At 41.0% G+C, this 23041-nt stretch overlaps 1 protein-coding gene across 1 annotated transcript in view; it reads left to right on the top strand.

Annotated features, from left to right (window-relative positions):
- LOC124616455 (nexilin-like) overlaps positions 1-23041 on the top strand; it is a 127920-nt gene that overhangs the window by 33957 nt on the left and 70922 nt on the right. Inside the window, exons 4-5 of the mRNA XM_047144764.1 lie at positions 21625-21708; positions 22313-22396. Of these exons, the coding sequence (XP_047000720.1) occupies positions 21625-21708; positions 22313-22396 (168 nt within the window). The remainder of the gene's footprint in view (positions 1-21624; positions 21709-22312; positions 22397-23041) is intronic.

Raw genomic sequence — 23041 nt, 5'->3', positions numbered from 1 at the left:
GGTCTAAACCAGTGTCAATATGGATTCAGAAAAGGTAATCTGTAGACGATGTGGTTAATAGAGTTCCTCAGATGGTAGAAAATTCGACAGCGAAATATGCAATCACCCTCATGACTGACATTGCAGGCGCATTTGAGAATGTTTGGTGGATTACGATATTGGCACGCTCACGAGATCTCAGTGACCTCAGCAGTCTGTCTAAGGGCTTTGTAGATTATTGTAGTGGACGTAGAGTCAAGTGACTTGCGAGGCAGGGTAAGGTAATCAAAACGGTTACCAAGCCCCCCCCCCCCCCCCCCCCCCCCCCCGCTCAAAGCTCCTTAAGTGGTCCACTGTTCTGCGATCATAATATTGAACCAGTATTAAATCTATTAGACGGAGGAGATACTATTGAAGATGTTGTTGCATACGCAAATGACATCCTAGTAGTTGTGTCTCCAGACGACAGGGCGAGACTGTAGCAAACGATGAAAACTGCGCTTCCTCAGATGTAGCACTTTTCAAGAGAAACAAACTTACTGTTGTAACGGCGACCGGAGCAGTTGCGAGGTTGTAGTGACGGTAACGCGGCGGTACCCGCGGAGCGCCCAGCGAACAACAACACAAGGGGAGAGGAGGAGGAGGAGGAGGAGGAGGAGATTAGTGTTTAACGTCCCGTCGACAACGAGGTCATTAGAGACGGAGCGCAAGCTCGGGTTAGGGAAGGATGGGGAAGGAAATCGGCCGTGCCCTTTCAAAGGAACCATCCCGGCATTTGCCTGAAGCGATGTAGGGAAATCACGGAAAACCTAAATCAGGTTGGCCGGAGACGGGATTGAACCGTCGTCCTCCCGAATGCGAGTCCAGTGTGCTAACCACTGCGCCACCTCGCTCGGTACAACGGGAGAGGACGGACACGACCAACGAAGGACCTTACGACACAACAAGAACGGACAACACAGTCACGACAACGAAACAAGGCAACCACGTCCACTTGTAAAGAAAACACGAAAGTCTATGCGCTGTCTAATGCGACGCGATAGGCTCTGAGACATACGCAAGGTTAGACTGGCAGGCTAAGCGACAGGCAGGCGCTTAAGTACTCGATCGGGGACGGCGCTATTGGCCGCTGCAACCACGTGTTCCACTGTGGCATCGTCACTCTAAATGCGGGCCAGGAGGCGCGCGCCGCCACACCATACGGCGCGATGGTCCAGAGACCTCTATGGGTCTTCGACGTCCATGACGTCTGGCGGGGATTCAAATTCCGCGGCGCGTGGTATCAGACTTACTATAGTTATTTATAAAACCACATACACACTTCTGAAGGGAAGACTTTCTTTTACCAGATATCGTTCCCTGAGGCTTGAATGAATACCTGTAAAACGCAGCACTGTTTATAGATATTTAGACATTTCCTAGACGAGAAAAGAAATTTTCTAGAACATGTAAAATCTGTTATTCAGAAAGAGGCCAAAATTATGCAGAAGATTTCCCGTGCTGAGACCGCTGATTCCAAATTACCGTTTTATGTGGTGCGGTCATGTTACGAAGCTATCTTCTACACCATTGTGGACTCCATTGACAGCGTCTGGGGCCATCGCCTTAGACAAGAATGCTACAATGGAATAATGTGACCAATTCAGCGGAGCGTATTTCTGAAGTTCACGGTTGCCTTTCGCATAACATCTGTGTAGGGTTTACTGGTAATCCTCGGGATATGTCCGATGGATATTGTCATACGTTACTGGGGCAGCACCGTAATGCCTGACCCGTGAGCAGTATGATCTTGTGTATGAAATCATAGGAACACATATTACTGATAAACGACATTAAGAGCCTAGAAGTAAGGTGATTGGCAGTCCGACTGGGACACTACGAGCACGGCAAGGCGTGGTAACACTACATTCCCAACTAGGAACAGGATCAAACCGCGAGATACTTCTCCTACTCGAGGTATGGTGCATGTATTAACAGGTCGCGATCCGTATCACAACCATCTGAATCGAGATCAGCAATCTGTGAATGCAGTGAGAAAGGTTCGGTTGATCATTTCGTTCTGATATGCTCCCTCTTTCACGTGGAGAGAGAGAGCGACTGCAGACTGCAGCGATCTGCAAACAACTGATGTATATACACTACCGGCCGTTAAAATTGCTACACCAAGAAGAAATGCAGATGATAAACGGGTATTCATTGGACAAATATATTATACTAGAACTGACATGTGATTTCTTTTTCACGCAATTTGGGTGCACAGATCCTGAAAAGTCAGTACCCAGATCAACCAACTCTGGCCCTAATAACGGCCTTGATACGCCTGGGCATTGAGTCAAACAGAGCTTGGCTGGCGTGTACAGGTACTGCCGACCATGCAGCTTCAACACGACACCACATTTAATCAAGAGTAGTGACTGGCGTATTGTGACGAGCCAGTTGCTCGGCCACCATTGACCAGACTTTTTCAATTTGTGAGAGATCTGGAGAATGTGCTCGCCAGGGCAGCAGTCAAACATTTTATGTATCCAGAAAGGCCCGTACAGGACTTGCAACATGTGCTCGTGCACTATCCTGCTGAAATGTAGGCTTCCGCAAGGATCGAATCAAGAGTAGAGCCACGGGTCGTAACATATCTGAAATGTAACGTCCACTGTTCAAAGTTCCGTCAATGCGAACAAGAGGTGACCGAGACGTGTAACCAATGGCACCCCATACCATCACGCCGGGTGATACTCTAGAATGGCGATGACGAATACACGCTTCCAATGTGCGTTCACCGCGATGTCGCCAAACTCTGATGCGACCATGATGATGCTGTACACAGAAACTGGATTCATCCGAAAAAATGACGTTTTGCCATTTGTGCACCCAGGTTCGTCGTTGAGTACACCATCGCAGGCGCTCCTGTCTGTGATGCAGCGTCAAGGGTAACAGCAGCCATGATCTCCGAGCTGATAGTCCATGCTGTTGCAAACGTCGTCGAACTGTTCGTGCAGATAGTTGTTGTCTTGTAAACGCCCCCATCTGTTGACTCAGGGATCGAGACGTGGCTGCACGATCCGCTACAGCCATGCGGATAAGATGCCTGTCATCTCAACTGCTTAGGATACGAGGCCGTTGGGATCCAGCACGGTGTTCCGTGTTACCCTCCTGAACCCAGCGATTCCATATTCTACTAACAGTCATTGGATCCCTACCAACGCGAGCAGCAACGTCGCGATACGATAAACCGCAATCGCGATAGGCTACAATCCGACCTTTATCAAAGTCAGAAATGTGATGGTACGCATTTCTCCTCCTCACACGAGGCATCAGAACAACGTTTCACCAGGCAACGCCGGTCAACTGCTGTTTGTGTATGAGAAATCGGTTGGAAACTTTCCTCATGTCAGCACGTTGTAGGTGTCGCCACCGGCGGGAAGTTTGTTTGAATGCTCTGAAAAGCTAATCATCTACATATTACAGCATCTTCTTCCTGTCGGTTAAATTTCGCGTCTGTAGCAGTTCAACTTCGTGGTGCAGCAATTTTAATGGCCATTAGTGTACTACGTTGTGTTACCATAATTAACGAATATGTGTGACCTGTTAAGAGTTTCCAGATAAGAGGTCTAAAATAAATAGCAATTAATTCAGTTAAATTAAATGGAATGTTAAATTTTCCTGATTGACACAATCACTTCGATTAAGTATCTTGGCGTAACGTTGCAAAGGGGTATGGAATGGAACAAGCGTATAAGGACTGTAGCAGGAAAGACTTCTCTTTACTGAGAGAATATTGGAAAAGTGTAGTTCATCTACAAAGGATATTGCGTATAGAACAGAAGTGTGATCACTTGTTGATAAGTTAGATTATAATAGTACTTCTTCCATAGATCATGAATACGACACTTCGTAATGATGTGGAACGTGTCAGGTTAATGAAAGGTGTCTATCCAAGATATTAAATTACACAAAATATTACATGACACTCAATATTTCTAATTTATTTTTTTGGGTGGGGGCGGGGGGTGAGGAAGTTACCAACTTACTATATCCAAAAATTCATCTAATGAGTAGAAGGAGTTGCCACTCAGAAATTCTTTTAATTTTTTTGAAATTCTATATGGCTATCTGTCAGACTTTTGAGCGATTAGGTAAGTGACCAAAGACTATTGTGGAAGCATATTTGACCCCTTCTGAGCCAAAGATAGATTTAACCTTGAGTGGTGAAGATCGTCCTTTCTCCTAGTGTTGTAGCCATGTACACTGCTAATCCTTTTGAATTCGTTCGGATTGTTAATAACAAATTTCGTAAGTGAAGAGATATATTGTGAGGTTGCAGTGAAGATCCCTAGTTCTTTAAATAAGTGTCTCCAGGATGATCTTGGATGAGCTCCAGCAATTATTCTGATTACACGCTTTTTTGCAATGAACACTCTTTTACTCAATGATGGGTTACCCCAGAGTATGATGCCATACGAAAACAGAGAATGAAAATAGGCGTGGTAAGCTAATTTACTGAGATGTACATCGCCAAAATTTGCAAAGACCCTAATAGCATAAGTAGATGAACTCAAACATTTCAGCAGATCTTCAATATGTTTTTTTCCAGTTCAACCCCTCATCAGTGCATACACCTAGAAATTTCGAATATTCTACCTTAGTTACCGATTTCTGGTCGAAGTCTATGTTTATTAATGGTGTCATTCCATTTACTGTGTGGAACTGTATATACTGTGTTTTGTCAAAGTTTAATGAGAGCCCATTGGCAAGTCATTAATATATATTAGGAGTATCAGAGAACCCAAGACCGAACCTTGCGGCACCCCATTCTTGACTGTTCCCCAGTTTAAGAAATCACCAGTTTTTTGCATATTATGTGAACTGCTTATTTCAACATTCTGCACTCTCCTAGTTAGGTATGATTTAAACCATTTGAGCGTTGTCCCATTCATACCACAGTACTTGAGCTTATCTAGAAGTATACTGCTCGAGTGTTTGGGAAACTCACCATCTGGAATCAAACTAAATCATCGAAGTAGTCCTGAGAATTGTTGCTGGATTTGTTATTGGTAGGTCCGATCAACATGGAAGTGTTATGGAGATGTCTTGTAAAGACTATGGGATTTCCTGGAGGAAGGACGACGTTCCTTTCGCCAAACACTGTTGAGACAATTTAGAGAACAGGTATTTTCAACTGACTGCAGAACGATTCAACTGCCACAAATGTGCATTTCGCTTAAGGACCGCGAAGACAAGATAAATTAGTGCTAATACAGAGTCATAGAGATAGTCTTTTTCCCGCAGCTCAGTTTGCGAATGTAACAGGAAGGGAAATACGTAGCAGTCGCGCTCGATATTTTCCACCAAACGAGTTCATGTGATGCACCTGTGTCAGTGTACGTAAATGTAAAAAACTTCTGTTGCGGTCTTCAGTCGAAAGACTGCTCTGATGCAGTTTTCCATGCTACTCCATCTTGGACAAGCATCTCCGAAGAACCACTGCAACTTACATACGTTGAACTTGCTTACTATATTCATCTCTTGGTTTCCTTCTGTAATGTTTACTTGATTTTCACTTCATGCCTCGAAGTGTGTCCTGTCAACCGATCCCTCCTTTTAGTCAAGTTTTGGCACGAATCTCTTTTCACCCATTTTCTGCTCAGTACTTCCTCATTAGCTACGCGATCTACCCATTTAATTTTGAGCATTCTTCTACAGCGGCACATTTTAAAGGCTCTATTCTTTTCTTTTCCGGATTGTTTATCGTCCACGGTTCATTTTCGTATAAGGCTACATTCCAGACAGATACCATCAGAAGAGACTTTCTAACACTTAACTCTACATGCGATGTTAACAAATTAGTATTCTTTATTACCATTGCGAGTATACATTTTATATCCTTCCTTTTTCGCTCATCATCAGTTACGTCACTGCCCTAATAGCAAAAGTCATACACTATTTTTCGTAATTCATTTCCTAATTCCCGAAGCATGGCTGATTTAATTCGCCTGCGTTTCATTAACCTTGTTGTGCTTTTCTTGATGTTCGTCTTAAATCCACCTTTTGACACATTACCCATTCCAAAAAAATAGCTCTGAGCACTATGGGACTTATGATCTGTGGTCATCAGTCCCCTAGAACTTAGAACTACTTAAACCTAACCAACCTAAGGACATCACACACATCCATGCCCATGACAGGATTCGAAACTGCAACCGTAGCAGTCGCGCGGTTCCGGACTGAGTACCTAGAACCACGCGGCCACCGCGGCCGGCTACCCATTCCATTCAACTACATTTCCAAGAAGTTTGCCGTCTCCAAGAAAATTGGATTGTCATTAGCAAACCTCAATCATTTTGCCCCTAGACTGTAATTCCTTCACCAAGCTTTTCCTTGGGTTCCTTCATAACTTTCTTAATGTACAGATTCAGTAACACAAGGGATAGGCTTCAATGCTGTCTCATTCCCTTCTCAACCACTGAATACCTTTCATACGCGTCTACCCTGGTAACTGCCATTTGATTACTATGCAAGATGTAGGTAAGCTGTGATTCTCTCTATTTTACCTTCATTACCTTCAGAATTTCAAAGAGTGTATGACAGCCAACACTGTGAAAAGTTATTTTTAAGTATACAGATGCTACAAACTTAAGTTGGCCTTCCCTTAACCTGTAGTGTAAGATAGGTCGTAGGGTAAGTATTGCCTCGTGTGTTCCTAGATTTCTCCGGAAACGAAACTGATATTCCCCGAGGTGTGCATCTACCAGTTTCTCCATTCTTCTGTAAATAATTCGTGTCAGTAGTGTGCAAGCATGAGCAGTTAAGTTGATTATACGGTAACATTCATAGTTTTCAGGATCCGCAGTCTTTGGAACTGGAATTATTAGATTGTTCTTGAAGTGTGAATTATTTCCCCTGTCTCATACATCTTGCATAGGAGATGGAAAAGTTTTGTCATGGCTGACTTTCCGGAGGATGTTATTAAAATGGCTCTAAGCACTATGGGACTTAACATCTGAGGTCATCAGTCCACTAGACTTAGAACTGATTAAACCTAACTAACCTAACTACATCACACACATCCATGCCAGAGGCAGGATTCGAAGCTGCAACCGCAACATCCGCGTGGTTCCTGACTGAAGCACCTAGAACCGGGATATTAATAGCACACACGGAATGTCGTCAATTCCATTGTCCGTGTGTCGACTTAGATCTTTCAGTGCTGCTTCAAATTCTTCACCATATCATATCTCCCTTCTCATATTCACATATTTCCTCCTTGCCTTCAACTTCATTTCCCTTGTATAGGCCATCTATGTATGTTCCTTCCACTTTTCAACTTTCCCTTCCTCGCTTTCCCATCTGAGCTACTAGTTTCAAACAGCTGATATTCTTATCTTCAAAGCTCTCTTTAATTTTCCTATACGCGTTATCTACCTTTCCCCCAGTTACACACGTTTCTATGGGTTTGCATTTGTCCTCTAGTAATTCCTGCTTAACCATTTCACACTTTCTGTCCATCTCATTCGTTAGACATCTGTATTCCCTTTGCCAAGTTCATTTTCTCCTTTTTTATATTTTTTCGTTTCATCAAGTAAGTCCAATATCGCCTGTGATGTTCAAGGTTTTCTACTATTCCTTGTCTTTTTAGCTGTTTTATATAACATCGCAGAAACTGATTGTTCTAAGTCCCACCTCCACACAATGGATCACCGTTGGGATGAGTTAGAAAGTCAACTTTGATCCACACTTTAGCAGCCAACTTCACCTCTCCATCTGGTTTCGTCTGCTGATAGAGAACAGGCCGCTGTTCCCACACAGAAATTCAGACACCTTATTGAAAGTGATCTCATCAGAGTTCAAGTCGTTATGAAGGTGAGGGATGGACACACGACATAGTGACGTCCACCGAAAGGTGATACGGTAGTGTGTATTCCATGTACACAATGATAACATGCTCATTCTGATACGGCTGAAAACGAGCTTAACTGACTTGTTTAAAGTAGCTACTTCCAGTGATCCGGAGATGATGACTACCAAGCATTTCTGGTTATTATAAGAACTTTGCTTCTAATTCGTTTTTAGCATCTAATATACGCTCTAAGACACAAAAAACGATTCAAATTGATCAATAATTGATATTCATACAGATCTCGATGGAAAATGAAAACTTGAAAACTTTGGCGACCGATGGATGAATGTGTGACGCTGGAGCACAATTTCACCTCACAGCTGGCAATAGTAGCAAACAGGGGTCATGCTGACATCAGGGCATGTATTTGCGAATTTCGTTAGTGAACAATATCAGAAGATGTCAGCATTTGAAAGAAGTTCAGAGAAGCGGGTTGGAGTAATCGACCAGTCGCGTGACATTTGAATAGGAACGACGCAGCTATCCAACGATACTGGCAAAATTGGGCAGACCATGGAGGAACACATCGTCAATGAGGAAGGGTGACCTAGAGAGATGAAAAGGGCTGAGCCCATTGCGCCCCTTGCGCTGACTGCCAATGTACAATAATAAGACCGTTTGCAGCGGTGTTGGGCACATTAGACCTGGGAGAGCAATGGCTGTAGTAGAATTGTCTTCAGTCATGATTCTGGCTTCGAATGGAGCCCCGATAATAGTGACGATGTGTCTGGGGACGCCACAGACAGCATTTCACTACGAACGTAACTCTTGGCCACCATACGGCCCGACAACCAGAAGTGATAGACTGGGGTGGCATTTCCTTCTATAGCAGGACCCCTTTGGTTGTCATCCGCAGCACCTTTACAGCACAGCGGTACGTAGACGATATTCGACAGCGTGTTTTGTTGCCCTACATGGCGAACCATCCTGAGCTTTCTTTTCAGCAAGGTAGTGTCCGCCCGCACACAATGAGATTACCTATTGATTGTCTTCGAGGTTGCCATACCCTACCTTGGTCAGGGAGGTCGCCGAATCCCTCCCCTGTCGAGAACCTTTGGAGCTTTGTGGGCAGGGCCCTTCGACCATCCTTAAATTTTGTCGATCTAAAGCCCCAGTTACAGAGAATTTGTGACGGTATCTCTCAGGATGACATACAACAACTCTATCAATGAATGCCAGCCGAATAGCTACTTGCATAGGGGCCGGACATAAACCAATTCCTTATAGAATTGCTCAATTTGTTACGCTATTTCCCGTGAATAAACCATCCAGTTTTCTGAAATTGTACTCCTCTTGTCTGTACATGTGCATCACATCTACCAATTTCCGCCTCTTTCCGACAATTTCGTCGTCGTGCGTCGTTTTTCCTTTCTTTTTGTCGTGGTGTACTTAATATATTGAATTTCTAATGAGAAGAAACTGGTGCAGTCATTGCGTCGTGAAACACTGCCTCCTCATAGGAGCTATAACATGTTTTTTCGAACATCTATAGCTGAGAAAAAATATTATTGTCCCTTTATGCGACAGATACGGTATTTTCTTTCCACATATTTTTTATCGTTATTTATCTTGAATTGGTTGATAGGACCCATTCTGAGAAAACAACAGCTTCTTCTGGATGTGGGCTGCAGGAGTTTTGCAACTATGACTCGGCGAGAATAGCGGGGAGAGCAGCATCAAAACAGTCTTCGGACTGAAGAGCGTAACAGCAACAAGAACGACAACAATATTTCTTGGGCTACAGATTTAATAGTTTTAGCGAAAAGAGGATAAGGAGTAAAGTTTTTATGTATGCTTTCCAGAGTATTATCCAACGCGCAATCTCGTTCTAATATTGTACCATTGTTTACATAAAAATAAGGAAAGTTTGTTTAGTGTAATTGTATTCCATTGCTCTGACGGGTACGGTTGGGTTGAAAGGAATTTACTTTCCGCTAATCATTGAAACGTATTTAAAAATATTTCCGAAGTGTACAAGGGAAATCTATGTCATGTATAAATGTAATAATGAAACTATCATCAACACGAAAGTTCGTTCGAACACCGCAGTGATTTACTAGGCATGGTCTTGTCGCTTCATCGTCCTTATAACTGATTTAGCGAGTCTGTTACAAGTGGCCTTGCAGTTTAACATAGAATACAAACCATGGACTGACCTCGCATTTGTCACATTAAGAAATCATTGTCGAACGTGAAAGAAGTGATAAGTGTTAAAAAAGTCTTTAGCCCAACCCCGGAATGAACCCTGGGCCTTTGACATGTATAGGCTGATACTTACCCTCTGAACTGCCGAACAAATTTGAAACGATAAAATTATTTACACTTTCATTAGTTACGTAAAGAGACCGTCTAACATTAATAATGTTAAAAATTATTTGTTGCCTTTCCAAACTGATATATGCATGGTAGTTTTATGATCATAGTGAAGCTCTTCATTGAACGCCACTTCACTTTAGAGCGTCCCCGGGTAAGTTAGTGATACGATGGTAGGCGTACTGTGGTAATGTAGAGGGAGCAGGATAATTAGAGCTTAACTAACTGTAATATTGTGCTATATACCACTGTTGTTGAGATGTAGACTTTTCTATTCTTATCTAACTACAGGTACGATTTGCATCAGCTAAGTAGGTAATTTCAGTTTTTAGTAATTTCTTAGTTTGATATTTACAAAATCGTCTTATTATCTTATAAGTTACATGGCGAGTAATTTTTCTACGGATTTTGGATGAATGCGACTAATTATCTACTTCACTGTGCTGTTCAAGGGCCTTCATTATCGGACTTATAAAGTGCACATTTACATGACGTTATTCCTACATAACAGAATTTTTCGCTTTTTTGGATTATTTCGTAGTATTTGCCGTGCGTCTACAGAACTGATCATGTGACAGTATGAATGTTGAGTCACCTGAGAAACCAAGGAAAAGCTCCAAGACGCAAGGGGCCATTTCAGAGCGACATATTAGGCACTTGTTCTCTAAGCCAGCCTAGCTTAGTTGGACAATAAATCTTCACTGTCTAAAATGGTTCTTTTCAGGAGAACACCAATTAAAGGATATAAAAGGCATTACACAATAATTTTATGCGTTAAATTTATTGATAAAGTAATAAAATATATGGATGAGGCCAATAAAAGCACTTATCGCTCAATTTATCCGTCACATTGACAAGTCTTCCATTTTTACGATGAAGAGATTAATCGAATAATATAGGAAATTTATAAACCGTGATACAGGTTAGTGGTATCAAACAAACGGACATCGAAGCCAGGTGGAAGTCACATGCGCTGAGGGAATCAATTTCTCTGCAGTGTAGAAATATTTCAACGTACGACTAAGCCCGGGATCGAAGGTACGAGCATTCGACGTCGTTATGATTCGATATCCTTCTCTGAAAACCGGAAGTATAACTTTAACTTTTATAAAATTTTATGTCCGTAGTAGTTTAACCATTGATATCGACGCTGCTAAATAATGGATGCTGTACATTTACTGGGGTTGCTGTTTAATACAGATCACAGTGTATGCTAACAACAATGCCATGTCAGCCAAACCGTCATATACCGTTGCCTAGCAGTTACTTCCGTATTCTCTGGAATACCAGAAGTGCCTATACGAATTCGCTGTCTGAGTTATTGAGTGTCAGAAGCTTTAGTTGTGAGCTAAGTATTGAAGTGTTGAATTTTGTGTTTCGAGAACATCTAGCGAAACATTTGAAAGTTCTTGAGGAGCTTTAGAAGCTTTCAGCGAAGCGAACGCCAAGCTTCAGAGGCGAGGAGCGTTGTGCCAGCAAGAGGTATGAGACATTAATACAAGTATCACCTATTTATTTATCGTAAACAATAGTTTGCTGTTAGAATATCGTATAAGCTTGTAAATGGCTGAGTATGTACTGGATAAGAACTGGAAAATTGATGCGTGGTGTGGAGAGTGGTATGATTTCAGAAGATTTAGTTGTTAACGATAATGTGAATAGCTCATTGGTTTACTTCTTTATGCGGTTTCAAAGGTTGGATGTTTACTTGTAGAGGCAGATTTCTGTACTTAGTTTTTGGCGATGTTCATGTTCTTGCATCATGTGTTATGAATTTAATTGCTTAGTTCCACAATGATGATGGTGTAACCAATCTTTCTCTCTTGTGGATTACTCACACGTACTCCCTGCGATGATGGAAATTAGTGCTGCTAGAATTTATTTTGCGTGTTCGAAGGAAAATTGATTTAGGAACTCGTACCAAGTCGAGTGCATCGTTTTGAGTAAAGCTGGCACCATAACAAAACAGTTTTTCTCTTCTGTTGCTCAAGATATGTGAATTATTATCTTGGCGTACGAGGTGTGTGAGAGAAGCAATGAGTCTGATTTCTAATATACCAAGGCTTTATTTATTCAATCGACAGTAATGTCCCCTGTAAAGCAGTCCCCTTCGGCAGCAATAAGCCGGCGAAGTCGTTGTTCCCTGGTATCGGTAGAAGCGATGAAAGTCTTCAACTGGTGGGGCTTTTACCATGTCGGTCAAATGCTCTTAAATGTTCTCCAGAGTCCCAAAACGAGGTACTTTTGAGACAGTTTTCAATTATGGAAAAAGAATTAAGTCACAACGACCAAGATTACGTGAGTTAGGGGAGGGGGGTGGGCTGTGGGACATTAGGTATTCCTTTTGAGGTCAAAAACTCCGTGATGGAAGTGGCCGTGTGGCATGGGGCGCTATACTGAAGCAGCATGCAATCTGCATTGTCCGGTCTCACTCGATGCAACTCTTTCCTGAGCTTTTCAAGGACATCGCTGTAACATAGCCGTTTGACGGTTTATCCTGGATCAACAAATTCTCTATGGAAAAAAGCGAATATCTCAAAAACGCAAACCAGTTTTTCTTTCATCTTTGATTTGCTCATTAGAGCTTTTTTCGGTGGAGGATGTGTCTCAATGTAGAACTCCTAACTTTGCCGCTTTGTCTCAGGAAATGACTGAGAAATCCAGTATTCATGACCTGTGATTACACGACTGAACCATTCGTGGTCACTGGCAGTCCTCTCAAGAGGATCAACGCACTCGTTTCTGCGATTGTCCTGCTGCTCAGTTGTGAGGTTTCTCGGCACCATTTGGCACAAATCCTTCAGACGTGCAAACGTACTGTCTAAATTTGATATATGGTGAAATTTTATTGGCTCTGAGCACTATGGGACTTAACATCGGAGGTCATCAGTCCCCTAGAGATTAGAACTACTTCAACCTAACTAACCTAAGGACATCACAAACATCCAAGCCCGAGGCAGGATTCGAACCTGCGACCGTAGCGGTCGCGAGGTTTCGGACCGAAGCGTGTAGAACCGCTCGGCCACATTGGCCGGCATGTATGGTGAAAGTGTTTAACACGTCATCCACCGTCTTTATTGTTACACATCAGTCTGATTACACAAGAGAACACATGATCGACGTAATCGTCGGTTTTAGTAGCTGAAGGTCTCCCTGAATGAGGTTCATCTCAAAGTGTTCTCAGCCGTCCAGAAATGATTTGCGCCACCAAGAAACTTGGGCTATTAATAAGGGATGTCCCCGTAGGATTGTTTCTGCTTTCAAAAGGTCACACTCGACGGCGTAACATTGTTCTGAATTCCGCTCTTCCACATGTGTAACACGCTACAACACTTTCGTAACACGCAAAGAAAAAAACAATCACAACTTCCTGATGGGGCTTTCAAAAATCACGTGACGGCTGTACTGATCTGAAACCCGACTCAGCACATAGAAGAGATGACAAACAGCTCTACACAAGTGCAACAACAAGGCGTTGTCAGATCGCTCGGCATGTTGTCAGTCTCATTACTTTTATCAGACACTTCGCATTGTTAAATCCATTGGAAGTTTGTCGGCTATTCGGACGTTTTCATTATTTGGATACTGGTGGGTATCTTTTAATGTCAAAACATGATTATTTTGTCTTAGATAGATTTAAATTGTTTAAAATTTAATTGCAGTGCTTGTTTGACTATTGATATCGACGTCCCTAAACAATGATGGGCTCTGCAGTTACCGGGGTTGCTGCTTAATGTTGATCACAGGGTATGCTAACAACAATGCCATGTCATCTAAACCGTCGAGTACCGTTGCCTAGCAATTACTTCCGTATTCTCTGGAGTACTTGAAGTGTTCATACGAATTCGTTCTGCGAGTAATTGAGTGTAATTAGCTTTAGTTGTGAATTAAGTACTGCAGTGTTGTATTTTGTGTTTCGAGCACATCTAGCGGAACATTTTAAAGTTCTTGAGGAGCTTTAGCGGCTCTCAGCGAAGCGAAGGCCCAGTATCAGAGGCGAGGTGCATCGTACCCGCTAGAGGTATAAGTTACTGACTTAGCTGTTGCATATTTATTGACCATACACAATCATGTGGAGTCAGAATATCGTAAAAGCTTATAAATGACTGAGTATGTAGTGGAGAGGTACTGGAAAATTGAAGCGTGTGGAGGAATGTAGTATTACTTCAGATCATGCAGTTATTAATGGTATATAACTTGAAATAGCCTTTAGTTCAAATTTTCATGGAGATTCAGACGTCATGTGGTTACTTGTAGAGGCAGACATCTATACATAACTTTTCTTAAAGTTCATGAGATTTCGTTGTGTATGCCGAAATTAATTGCTTAGTTTAACAATGACAACAATATCAACTGCTCTGTCCGATTCTATTCGTCTAGTTTTATCCTAGTCGTCGTGTGTGACGTCATGACTTTACGTTGCGAAAGGTGTAAGCAGCCTGTTATTAAATGTTATCTGCGTTTGTATTAGTTACTAGTATAATCTACAAAGTTTGTAAAATATGCTGTTTATTCCAAATATGTCTTGATATACGACGGTGTTGTTTGTTGGTGGGGGGGAGGGAGGAGGGGGGAGGGACAACTTTAGACCGCAGGTTAAATTATCGATGGAGAAATTAGTTGCGACAGGCTAAATTGTCAAGGGAGGAATTAGTTGCGATTATATTTTTGTTTTGTTTGCTGACAAATATTTACTTGTTTCTTTCTGTACCCCGCACGATTTCCGAGGGTGAGGGTAGGCATTACCTTAAGAGCGGAAAACAATCTTTCGCAACTGAAGTGATTAGATATAATTATTATCATGCTGATCGTTTGGATTATTTAGCTGTTTTTGCAATGTCGGAGACTTGTGTGTGTGGAGAGGTTAGCAAGGAACCTAAGTTCTTTTCTGAAATTGTCTTGAGGTGAACGAGTGGTGATGTTATTCATAATTTTTAACTTATTAATAATTGGCTGGTTTTTTCTTCGAATAGTACGTCGTGGAGTAGACTCTTTTATAGGGCTCATTTTATTGTTACCGGTGGCTCACTCTTTCTGTGTATTATTGTTTTGGTGCTCTGGTACATAGAAAATGTTTATGCGAATGCGACCGAGTCTTTTAAATTTATTAGTCACATACATGTTTTGCGTTTTACAACTGTTTACTTTCGTCTGTAGTGTGATTCCAAATATTAGTGTTGATTTTCTGTCTGTTCATTCTGGAAGAATTTGTGTGGGTTTCTTTTCGATTAAGTCGTTGTAATGTGGAGTTTTCTCTTGTATCACTGTTGTCGCTTAAGCAAAAGAGTTTACTCGAGATTTACTTTCTCTTTCGCTTTTTCCGGCTTATTCCGAAGAAATTCATGTGCGTCTTTTTCTTTGTATGTGTGTGTGTGTGTGTGTGTGTGTGTGTGTGTGTGGTATTGCTGTTCTCCGTTGATACACGGGGTGATTCACGAAGGTATGCAAATAGTTTAATATATTATTCTACAAGTAAAACTAAAGAAAAAAGGTCCGCAGATGCTTAGTTACGGAGTTACGGCTAAAAAAAGATTTTGCCTGAGATTTAGCAACTTCGCCAGTATGTGGCCATCGCAAACTGTACGAAGTTAAAGTGAAGCACGATTTCCATTTATTTTGTCGTTATTGATACGGTGAATGTAATGAAACATGTACCAGATATGTATCTGCAGTAGTTTTCCAAAACATCCAGAGAAGCAAAGAAGTAATTTTGTAAAAATTTTAATTCATTAACTTAGTAGTGAATTTAATTTTGGAAAAACCATGGTATTAGCGTTAACTGGAACGGTATTAATTTTTCAGATAATCTGCGTTTATTAATACCATAGCACACGTGAATTCATGTTAAACTGGCAAAAACAAAGATCAGTGTTAAGGAAGTTGTACAGTGTACGTACAAGGTTAGGAAACGACTGAAACAACTCACTAACGGTTGCCAATAATGACAAACTTTTCTACATTCTTAATGAAAAGTAAACAAATTTACTTGTATAATGATCTTTGCCTCTCTGCATGTTTTGGAAAACTATTGCACATGCACTTCTGGGACATGTTTTATTAGATAAATGGAAATCGTGCTTTACTTTAACCTCATACTGTTTTGCGATGGCTTCATATTAGCAAAGTTGCTAAATTTCAGGCAAAATCCCTTAATAGCCGTAACTCCGTAACCAAACGTCTGCGGAGCTATGATAAACTTCTTTCTCTAGTCAGCATGTCTTCGTGAATCACCTTGTATATAGGTCCATTGTACACTGTGATACCACTTGTGTGTTATTTTTTAAAATTTTGTAGGTTTGTTGTGGAACAGTTCCTGTCTTTTCCGAAAGAATTAGTGTGTGTGTTTTTTGTATTATGTTGTTGTTTTGTGGATGTGTGTCTGGCACCCCTGACTTCGTTTGATCTGCGTAGATCAAGCGAATAATTCGAATCCAATTTCGTGTTTTCCTTATCTTTTCGTTGGGCTTATTCTAGATGAATTCGTGTGAGATATTATTCGATTTTCTGCTTGGAATGATCTTAGCATTATCAAACTTCTTGTTTTTAGTTTGTGGCTGCCAAGAACTCTCTCACTCCTGCAGCTGTCCCGTTACTTTGATTTTACGTGCTCTTCCAATAACTTCAAGTGCATTTTATGTTTGTAAAGAACTGCATTATGCAATACGAAACTGTAGCAGTACATTTTATTAGAAAGTATCGATTCCGGTGGGGATCAGACCGTCATCAAGTCCAAAAACGATTTCAGCTATGAACTTACGTAACTGAAATAGCGGTTTCGGATTTACATTGTTTCATCGTTGATATTAAGTGTATGTACCTACCATTACGTCCATTTAACATCATAGACCTTTTTCCCAGTGTTATGTATATACGGATAATATCAATGGTCGAGTTATGTACCTTTGATAACTGGTGATGGAATTACGTGAAAGCATAGCCGAGACGATTTTCGAACCAGATGACGGCCTCATGCTAGACCGAAATCGATGGTCTCCAATGGAATGTAAACGACGACTCCTCTATAAAATAATTTTTTATGATTGTTTTCGACCGTAATGGTCTATCTAGTGATCGTCTTCTCCAAGAATATAATCGGTCTGTTATGAAGTGTTATCTGTGGTTGTCGTCGTAGACTCTGTTTCCTTTAATTACATACTTTCACAATGAGCACGGTGTAACAGAATTTCCTGTCTTGTCGATTACACATACATACTGCATGTGATCATTGTAGGGTCATATTGATGGAATTTCTTCGGTCTACGAAGAAGAACACATTTTGCATACTGATTGCAACTGTGTAGATTTAAATTACTTAAAATTTTATTGCAGTTCTTGTTTAACTACTGATATCGACGTTCCTGTACAATGATGTGCTTTGCCGTTACGGAGGTCGTGTTTAAGGCTGACTACAGGGTTTTCTAACAACCTTCCTATGACACCTAAACAGTGGTGGATCGTTGCGTAGCAGTTACTTTCGTATTCTCCCGAGTAGTTAAAGTATTGAAAAGAATTCGTTCTGTGAGTTATTGAGTAAAGGGACTTTCAATTTTGACTGAAGCGTAATAGTGTTGGATTTTGTGTTTCTAGAATAATTGACGACATATTTTGAAGTTCTTGAGACGCTTTAGTAGCTTTGAACGGAGCGAATTCCCTGCTTCAAAAGTGAGGTACAATGTACTCGCCGAGAGGCAAGAGCCATTGATTTATTTGTCACCTACTTACTTACCGTATACCTCTTCATTTAGAATATCGAATAATTTTTTAGTCGAATGAGTATGTAGTGGAGAAGTACTGGGAAATTGAAGCATAACGATATAGAGTGGTGTGATTTCGCAACATGTTATTAGTAACAGTGCTGCCTTTGAAAAGGAAAACACTCTCCAATTTACATTCCAGGACTTGTTTCAATATGTCATGCAGCTTCAAAAGGTTCCTATAATGCTTGACTTTCAGAGGCTGATTTCTCTATTGAGTTGTTGACAATGTTCAAGTGCTAGAATAGTGTATTCTCAAATTTATAGCTTAGTTTCACAATGAGAACGGCGTCACCTCTTTCTCGTTTTCTGTTACATATGCACATGGTATGTGTCATTGTTGGTTCGTGCTACTGTAATTTTCTGCCGTCTGTGAAAAAGAAAACTCGTAAATAGGTTCCAGTTGCGTAGGATTATACTGAGTTGACATGGCAGTATAGCAAAAATATTATCTTTTCCTCTTACTCAAGGAAATAGCATGAATACCTTTGAGCACTGTTAAACATTAAAGCTAATAGGTGCTTATAAGCAGTTCTTCTGTTATCTTCCTCTTGAAGTCACGGTTGCGTAGCAGTTTTCAGTCGCAAAAGTTGTTCGTATGTAATACAGATTATTGTTTAGCTCACATGATGATAAAGAATGCTTTTGATTTAGGGTTACACATAAGTAGTTGATGACTGGCAAAACGAAGGATCAGTGCAGCAAGGCGAGAATACATTGACTCGGTAACATGGATAGCCGTAAAAATCGTATTCTCGTCATAAACCGCGGAAGAGTTTTTGATTTATGCCACGAGATTGTAGCGTAGTTTATTAATTAGTGACTTTATTCCACGGCCAACACATTGAGGTACATACATGTAAATCAAATTTCTGTTCCCTCCTCAGAGTCAGATAGTTATCAAATCAAACTGTAACAACTGACCAAATCCAAAGTTGTAAAAACGGAACTAGGTGTATATCTGAAACTAATGGAGTGTTGTACTTCTGCCTAATTACTGTTCCGTCTAATATCTATGCTTTCAGATAGTTGCTATGAAAATAAGTTTATCCTCTCCAAATAAAAGTACCGCGTAATGAGCACGCCTTTTGCCTGACTGCGAAGAACTGTTACAGGTCTACAACTTTGCTTCCACCGTTTATTTTTTTTTTTTATGAATTGCGGGGCTTTGTTGTGAAAACCTTACAAAAAATTATGGTTCTTAGTATTGCCCATCCCTGGCCACAACATTCTCCCGTCTTTCGGATGGCATACGAATCCAGTGGCGGAAGACCTGGGCGTCTTTTGCGGGGATACGTGAATCGATTCAATTTTGCACTAGTTCATACGATCGGAAGTGCTGGTCAGCCAGACTGTATGCCACTGATCGAAAAACGTGGTAGTCAGAGACAGCAATGTATGGAGAATACGGAGAGAGGGGTAGGACTTCTCGTTTCAACGGGTTTTGCGACATGGGGTCGACCACTGACCTGCTGCAAAATTACCTTTACGTGTCTATCGCTGTATTGTGGCCGTTTGTGTTTCAGTGCTGGGATGGAACGCATCAATTGCTTTCGATAATGACGTCCTGTGACTGCCTTCGTCTGTTTCAGTAGCTACGGAAACGTTCTGTCTTCCACCGATATGCCGGTCTTTGACATCAAAATCACCGTTATTAAGTCGTTGAAAACATTCTCTGCACGTTCTTCCACTAATAGTTCCCTCACCATTGGTCCTACTTAGCATTTTAAGAGCCACAGCCGCAGATTTCTTCATGTTAAAGTAGAAAATTAAAACTTCCCGCAAATGGCGAGAAATGAGTACGTAAGTTGACGACCTTAATAGAGAATAACTTTATGATGCAATCACAAATCGACTAATATTTTTATGGCTTTGTGTTTACATATGCCTAAGCTTATTGTATTACACTTATGACGAAGCACCCGAAACCCACTTGCCGCTACTGCCGCCTATTGAAGAACGGCAGAAGCAAAGTTGTAGACCTAATATTTTGAGTCATCCACAACGTATTTTTGAAAAAAGAATTAAAATAACTAATTCTCGACTAGAACCCAATGTATAAGCTTAATCAAATATATGGACTGTATATGTAGGTTATTTCACTGACAGCTGCTTTTATTACAAAAGTTAAGTTTACAGAGGTGTCGTCACGGTCCCAGGTTTTCCTTGCGATCCATTTGTGAGACACTGCTGTAAAACTTACTCATGGGCACGGTCTGGCCATATCTAACGTGCTGTTTGTTATCGTTACAGCAATGTTCCGACGCGTGAAGAAGTTTTTCTCCCGGTGTGTGGGAGGGGAGAAGAACTTGGTCGCTGTTCGGGGTACTGTACAGGTGAGCCACGTCACGTTTCCACACTGGTAACGTAACATGGAAAGCAGTAAAGTCTGAGAGCTACCTGATTGTACATAACATGGTCAGTAGATACTGCAGACTGTCACGATTTACTGTAAATCAATATTTGATTTGCTAGAAACATTCCATGTGTCACGTCATTGTAAGTAACACGTCTTAGATAGGCATCACTGCTCGAGTGATGATTATACAAAATACCAGCTAACTACCTAACTCCGTCCAAACAGGCCTCTGATTTCCAAAGGTACCGATCTACCGCCTCTTCATAGTCAGCCGATAGACGTCACTGTATGGAGGAACATGTGGTCAGCATACTGCTGTTCCGGACTTTTTCAGTTTTCGTGATCAGATATAAATACCGGCAGCTATGAATGTCACTGGTGGATGGATGGATTTGTTGATCACTGGAGCTCATAAACGTCTTCATCCTAAAACTTGAGCTTGTCTCCAGACCTACATGCTTGACCATTCATACCATCTTCCAAACTCGTATGTTCTCTGTGTCTCGCTGTGTTCCCTACAGGCCTCCTTGGCTACATTATCTGCTTGCTCTTTCCCCTAGATCCCACTGGCCCTAGCTCCTCTCCACCGTGTTATTAGCACATTATATTCGCATCAGGTAAGATTATGTTGATAACCTACACCGAACACTGAATAAACAATTCTAACAACTGTTATTTAGGGCCATTAAATTTAACTCTAATCTAAGAAATAGACAGTTGATTCTAACCAAATGATTTATCATGCCCGGAAATTAGGTGTGGTGTTTGTTAACATTGAACATATAATGTGAGAGGCTTGACAATAGAAACATCCCTGGCAACTTTTAGCGAATTATGTTGAACAATATTCTAGCAGCAGAGCTTTACTTATAATGCGTCCAACACGAACGACTGGTTGAAGACGACATTCCAGACCATCTGGTTGCCCAGCCAGTTACCTGCTGACCGGGTTTAATATGAGATTGACAAAACTAATTGTACGGTGGAGTCAGAGAGCAGAGAAACAGGAACTGTTAGCAAAACCTGTTACAGTTCCAATTACTTTCGTTTCCTGAGAAAGAACAAGGAGAAACTTGAAATAAAAATACCGTGGCTCAGGCAGTTCCACTGTAGCCCTCCGTCAGTTTAACTGATCGTACGTTGGATAATGGTAGTGAATGTCGGAAGAACAGCCAATCAGTGAATACTCACTATCACTAACTCTAGGCCAAAAATTCGAAATAAATATAATTATTTGTAACACATGTAAATGTAAAGAACTAGCGCCATCCCTAATATGCTAAACATGCTCTACATCAACGAACTGATAAATTCTTTTCCAACAGGAGCGTCAGTTCACCCTGGACTCGTTTTTTGAGGAGATGCTGCAGCAGCGGCTGCAGGAAGAGAAAGAAGTCCTTTCTGTTTCGGTGAGTGTAAATTACAGCAGTATAAGAAATAGTAGCATTTGGTTTTAAAGTGAATTTTTCGTATTGTCAGTACATGATAACTTACTCTCGAAAATGATACTAGTTACTGATCTGCTTCCGCGTATTAGGCCGAATTGTTGTGTTCATTTTATGCACAATACTTGGACGGACGTACCAGCGATCAACTTCATGTGCTGCGAACTTTGCGGTAATGTGTATTCGGTGCTTGGACTCAAACCAGTCAGGGAACGTATCACGGCCTGAAGAAGATGAATCGGTCAGTTGCTGAAATGTTGATCATAAAGCAGGAACAACAACACGGCATAACCTTAGAAGCACATCAATAACCAGTTGCACCCATAAAATGTTGAATATAATGGGATATTAGTTATTTTTTAGTATTAATTGTTGCTGAGACATCACACGACTGGTATTTCTTGGATACTAAGTTGAGTTACTAGATATCAAGTACCTATACCTATACACTTGTAAATTTATGATAAATGTAACACTTCGTAACACTTTTATATGATAGGAACTAGCATTAATTTTGGATTACTGCACATGTTGGATAACATAAAACTAATAAGTTCTTTTCCAACAGGAGCGTCAGTTCACTTTGGACGCGTTTTTTGAGGAGGTGCTGCAGAAGCGGCTGCAGGAAGAGAAAGAAGTCCGTACTGCTCCGGTTAGTATCAACTCGAACAGTGTAAGAAATAGTAGCACTTGGCTTCACAGTGAATTTTTCGTTTTGTCAGTACACGATAACCTACTCTCGAATATGATGCTAGTGCTGGTCTGCTTCCGGCTGTTACGCCGTATTGTTGTGTTCATTTTGTGCACAATACTTTGACGGACATACCAGCCATAAAGTTCATGTGCTGCGTACTTTGCGGTAATGGTACTTGCTGCTTGGGTTCAAATCAGTCGGGGAACGTCAGACTACCTAAAGAAAATGTCTCGGTCAGTTATTGAAATGTTAGGCATAAAAAAAGAACAACACGGCATAACTTCAGAAGCACATCATTAACCAGTCGTCCCCAGAAAATTTTATAGATAATGGGATGTTAGTTATCTGTTAGTATTAATAATTTCTAAGACGTGAAACGAATTGTGTTGCTTGTATACTAAATTGAATTACTACGTACTTAATTTCGATTATATACTCTGCTAAATTTGTGATAAATTTATCACATAGTAACGCTTTTATGTCATAGGAACTAGCAAAAATTTTGAATTACTCCACATGTTGGATAACATGAAAGTAATAAGTTCTTTTCCAACAGGAGCGTCAGTTCACGCTGGACGCCTTTTTCGTGGAGTTGCTGCAGAG

Source organism: Schistocerca americana, chromosome 5, assembly GCF_021461395.2.
Source record: "Schistocerca americana isolate TAMUIC-IGC-003095 chromosome 5, iqSchAmer2.1, whole genome shotgun sequence".
Taxonomy (NCBI): Eukaryota; Metazoa; Arthropoda; class Insecta; order Orthoptera; family Acrididae; genus Schistocerca; species Schistocerca americana.
This window is presented reverse-complemented; position numbering and strand designations above follow the sequence as displayed.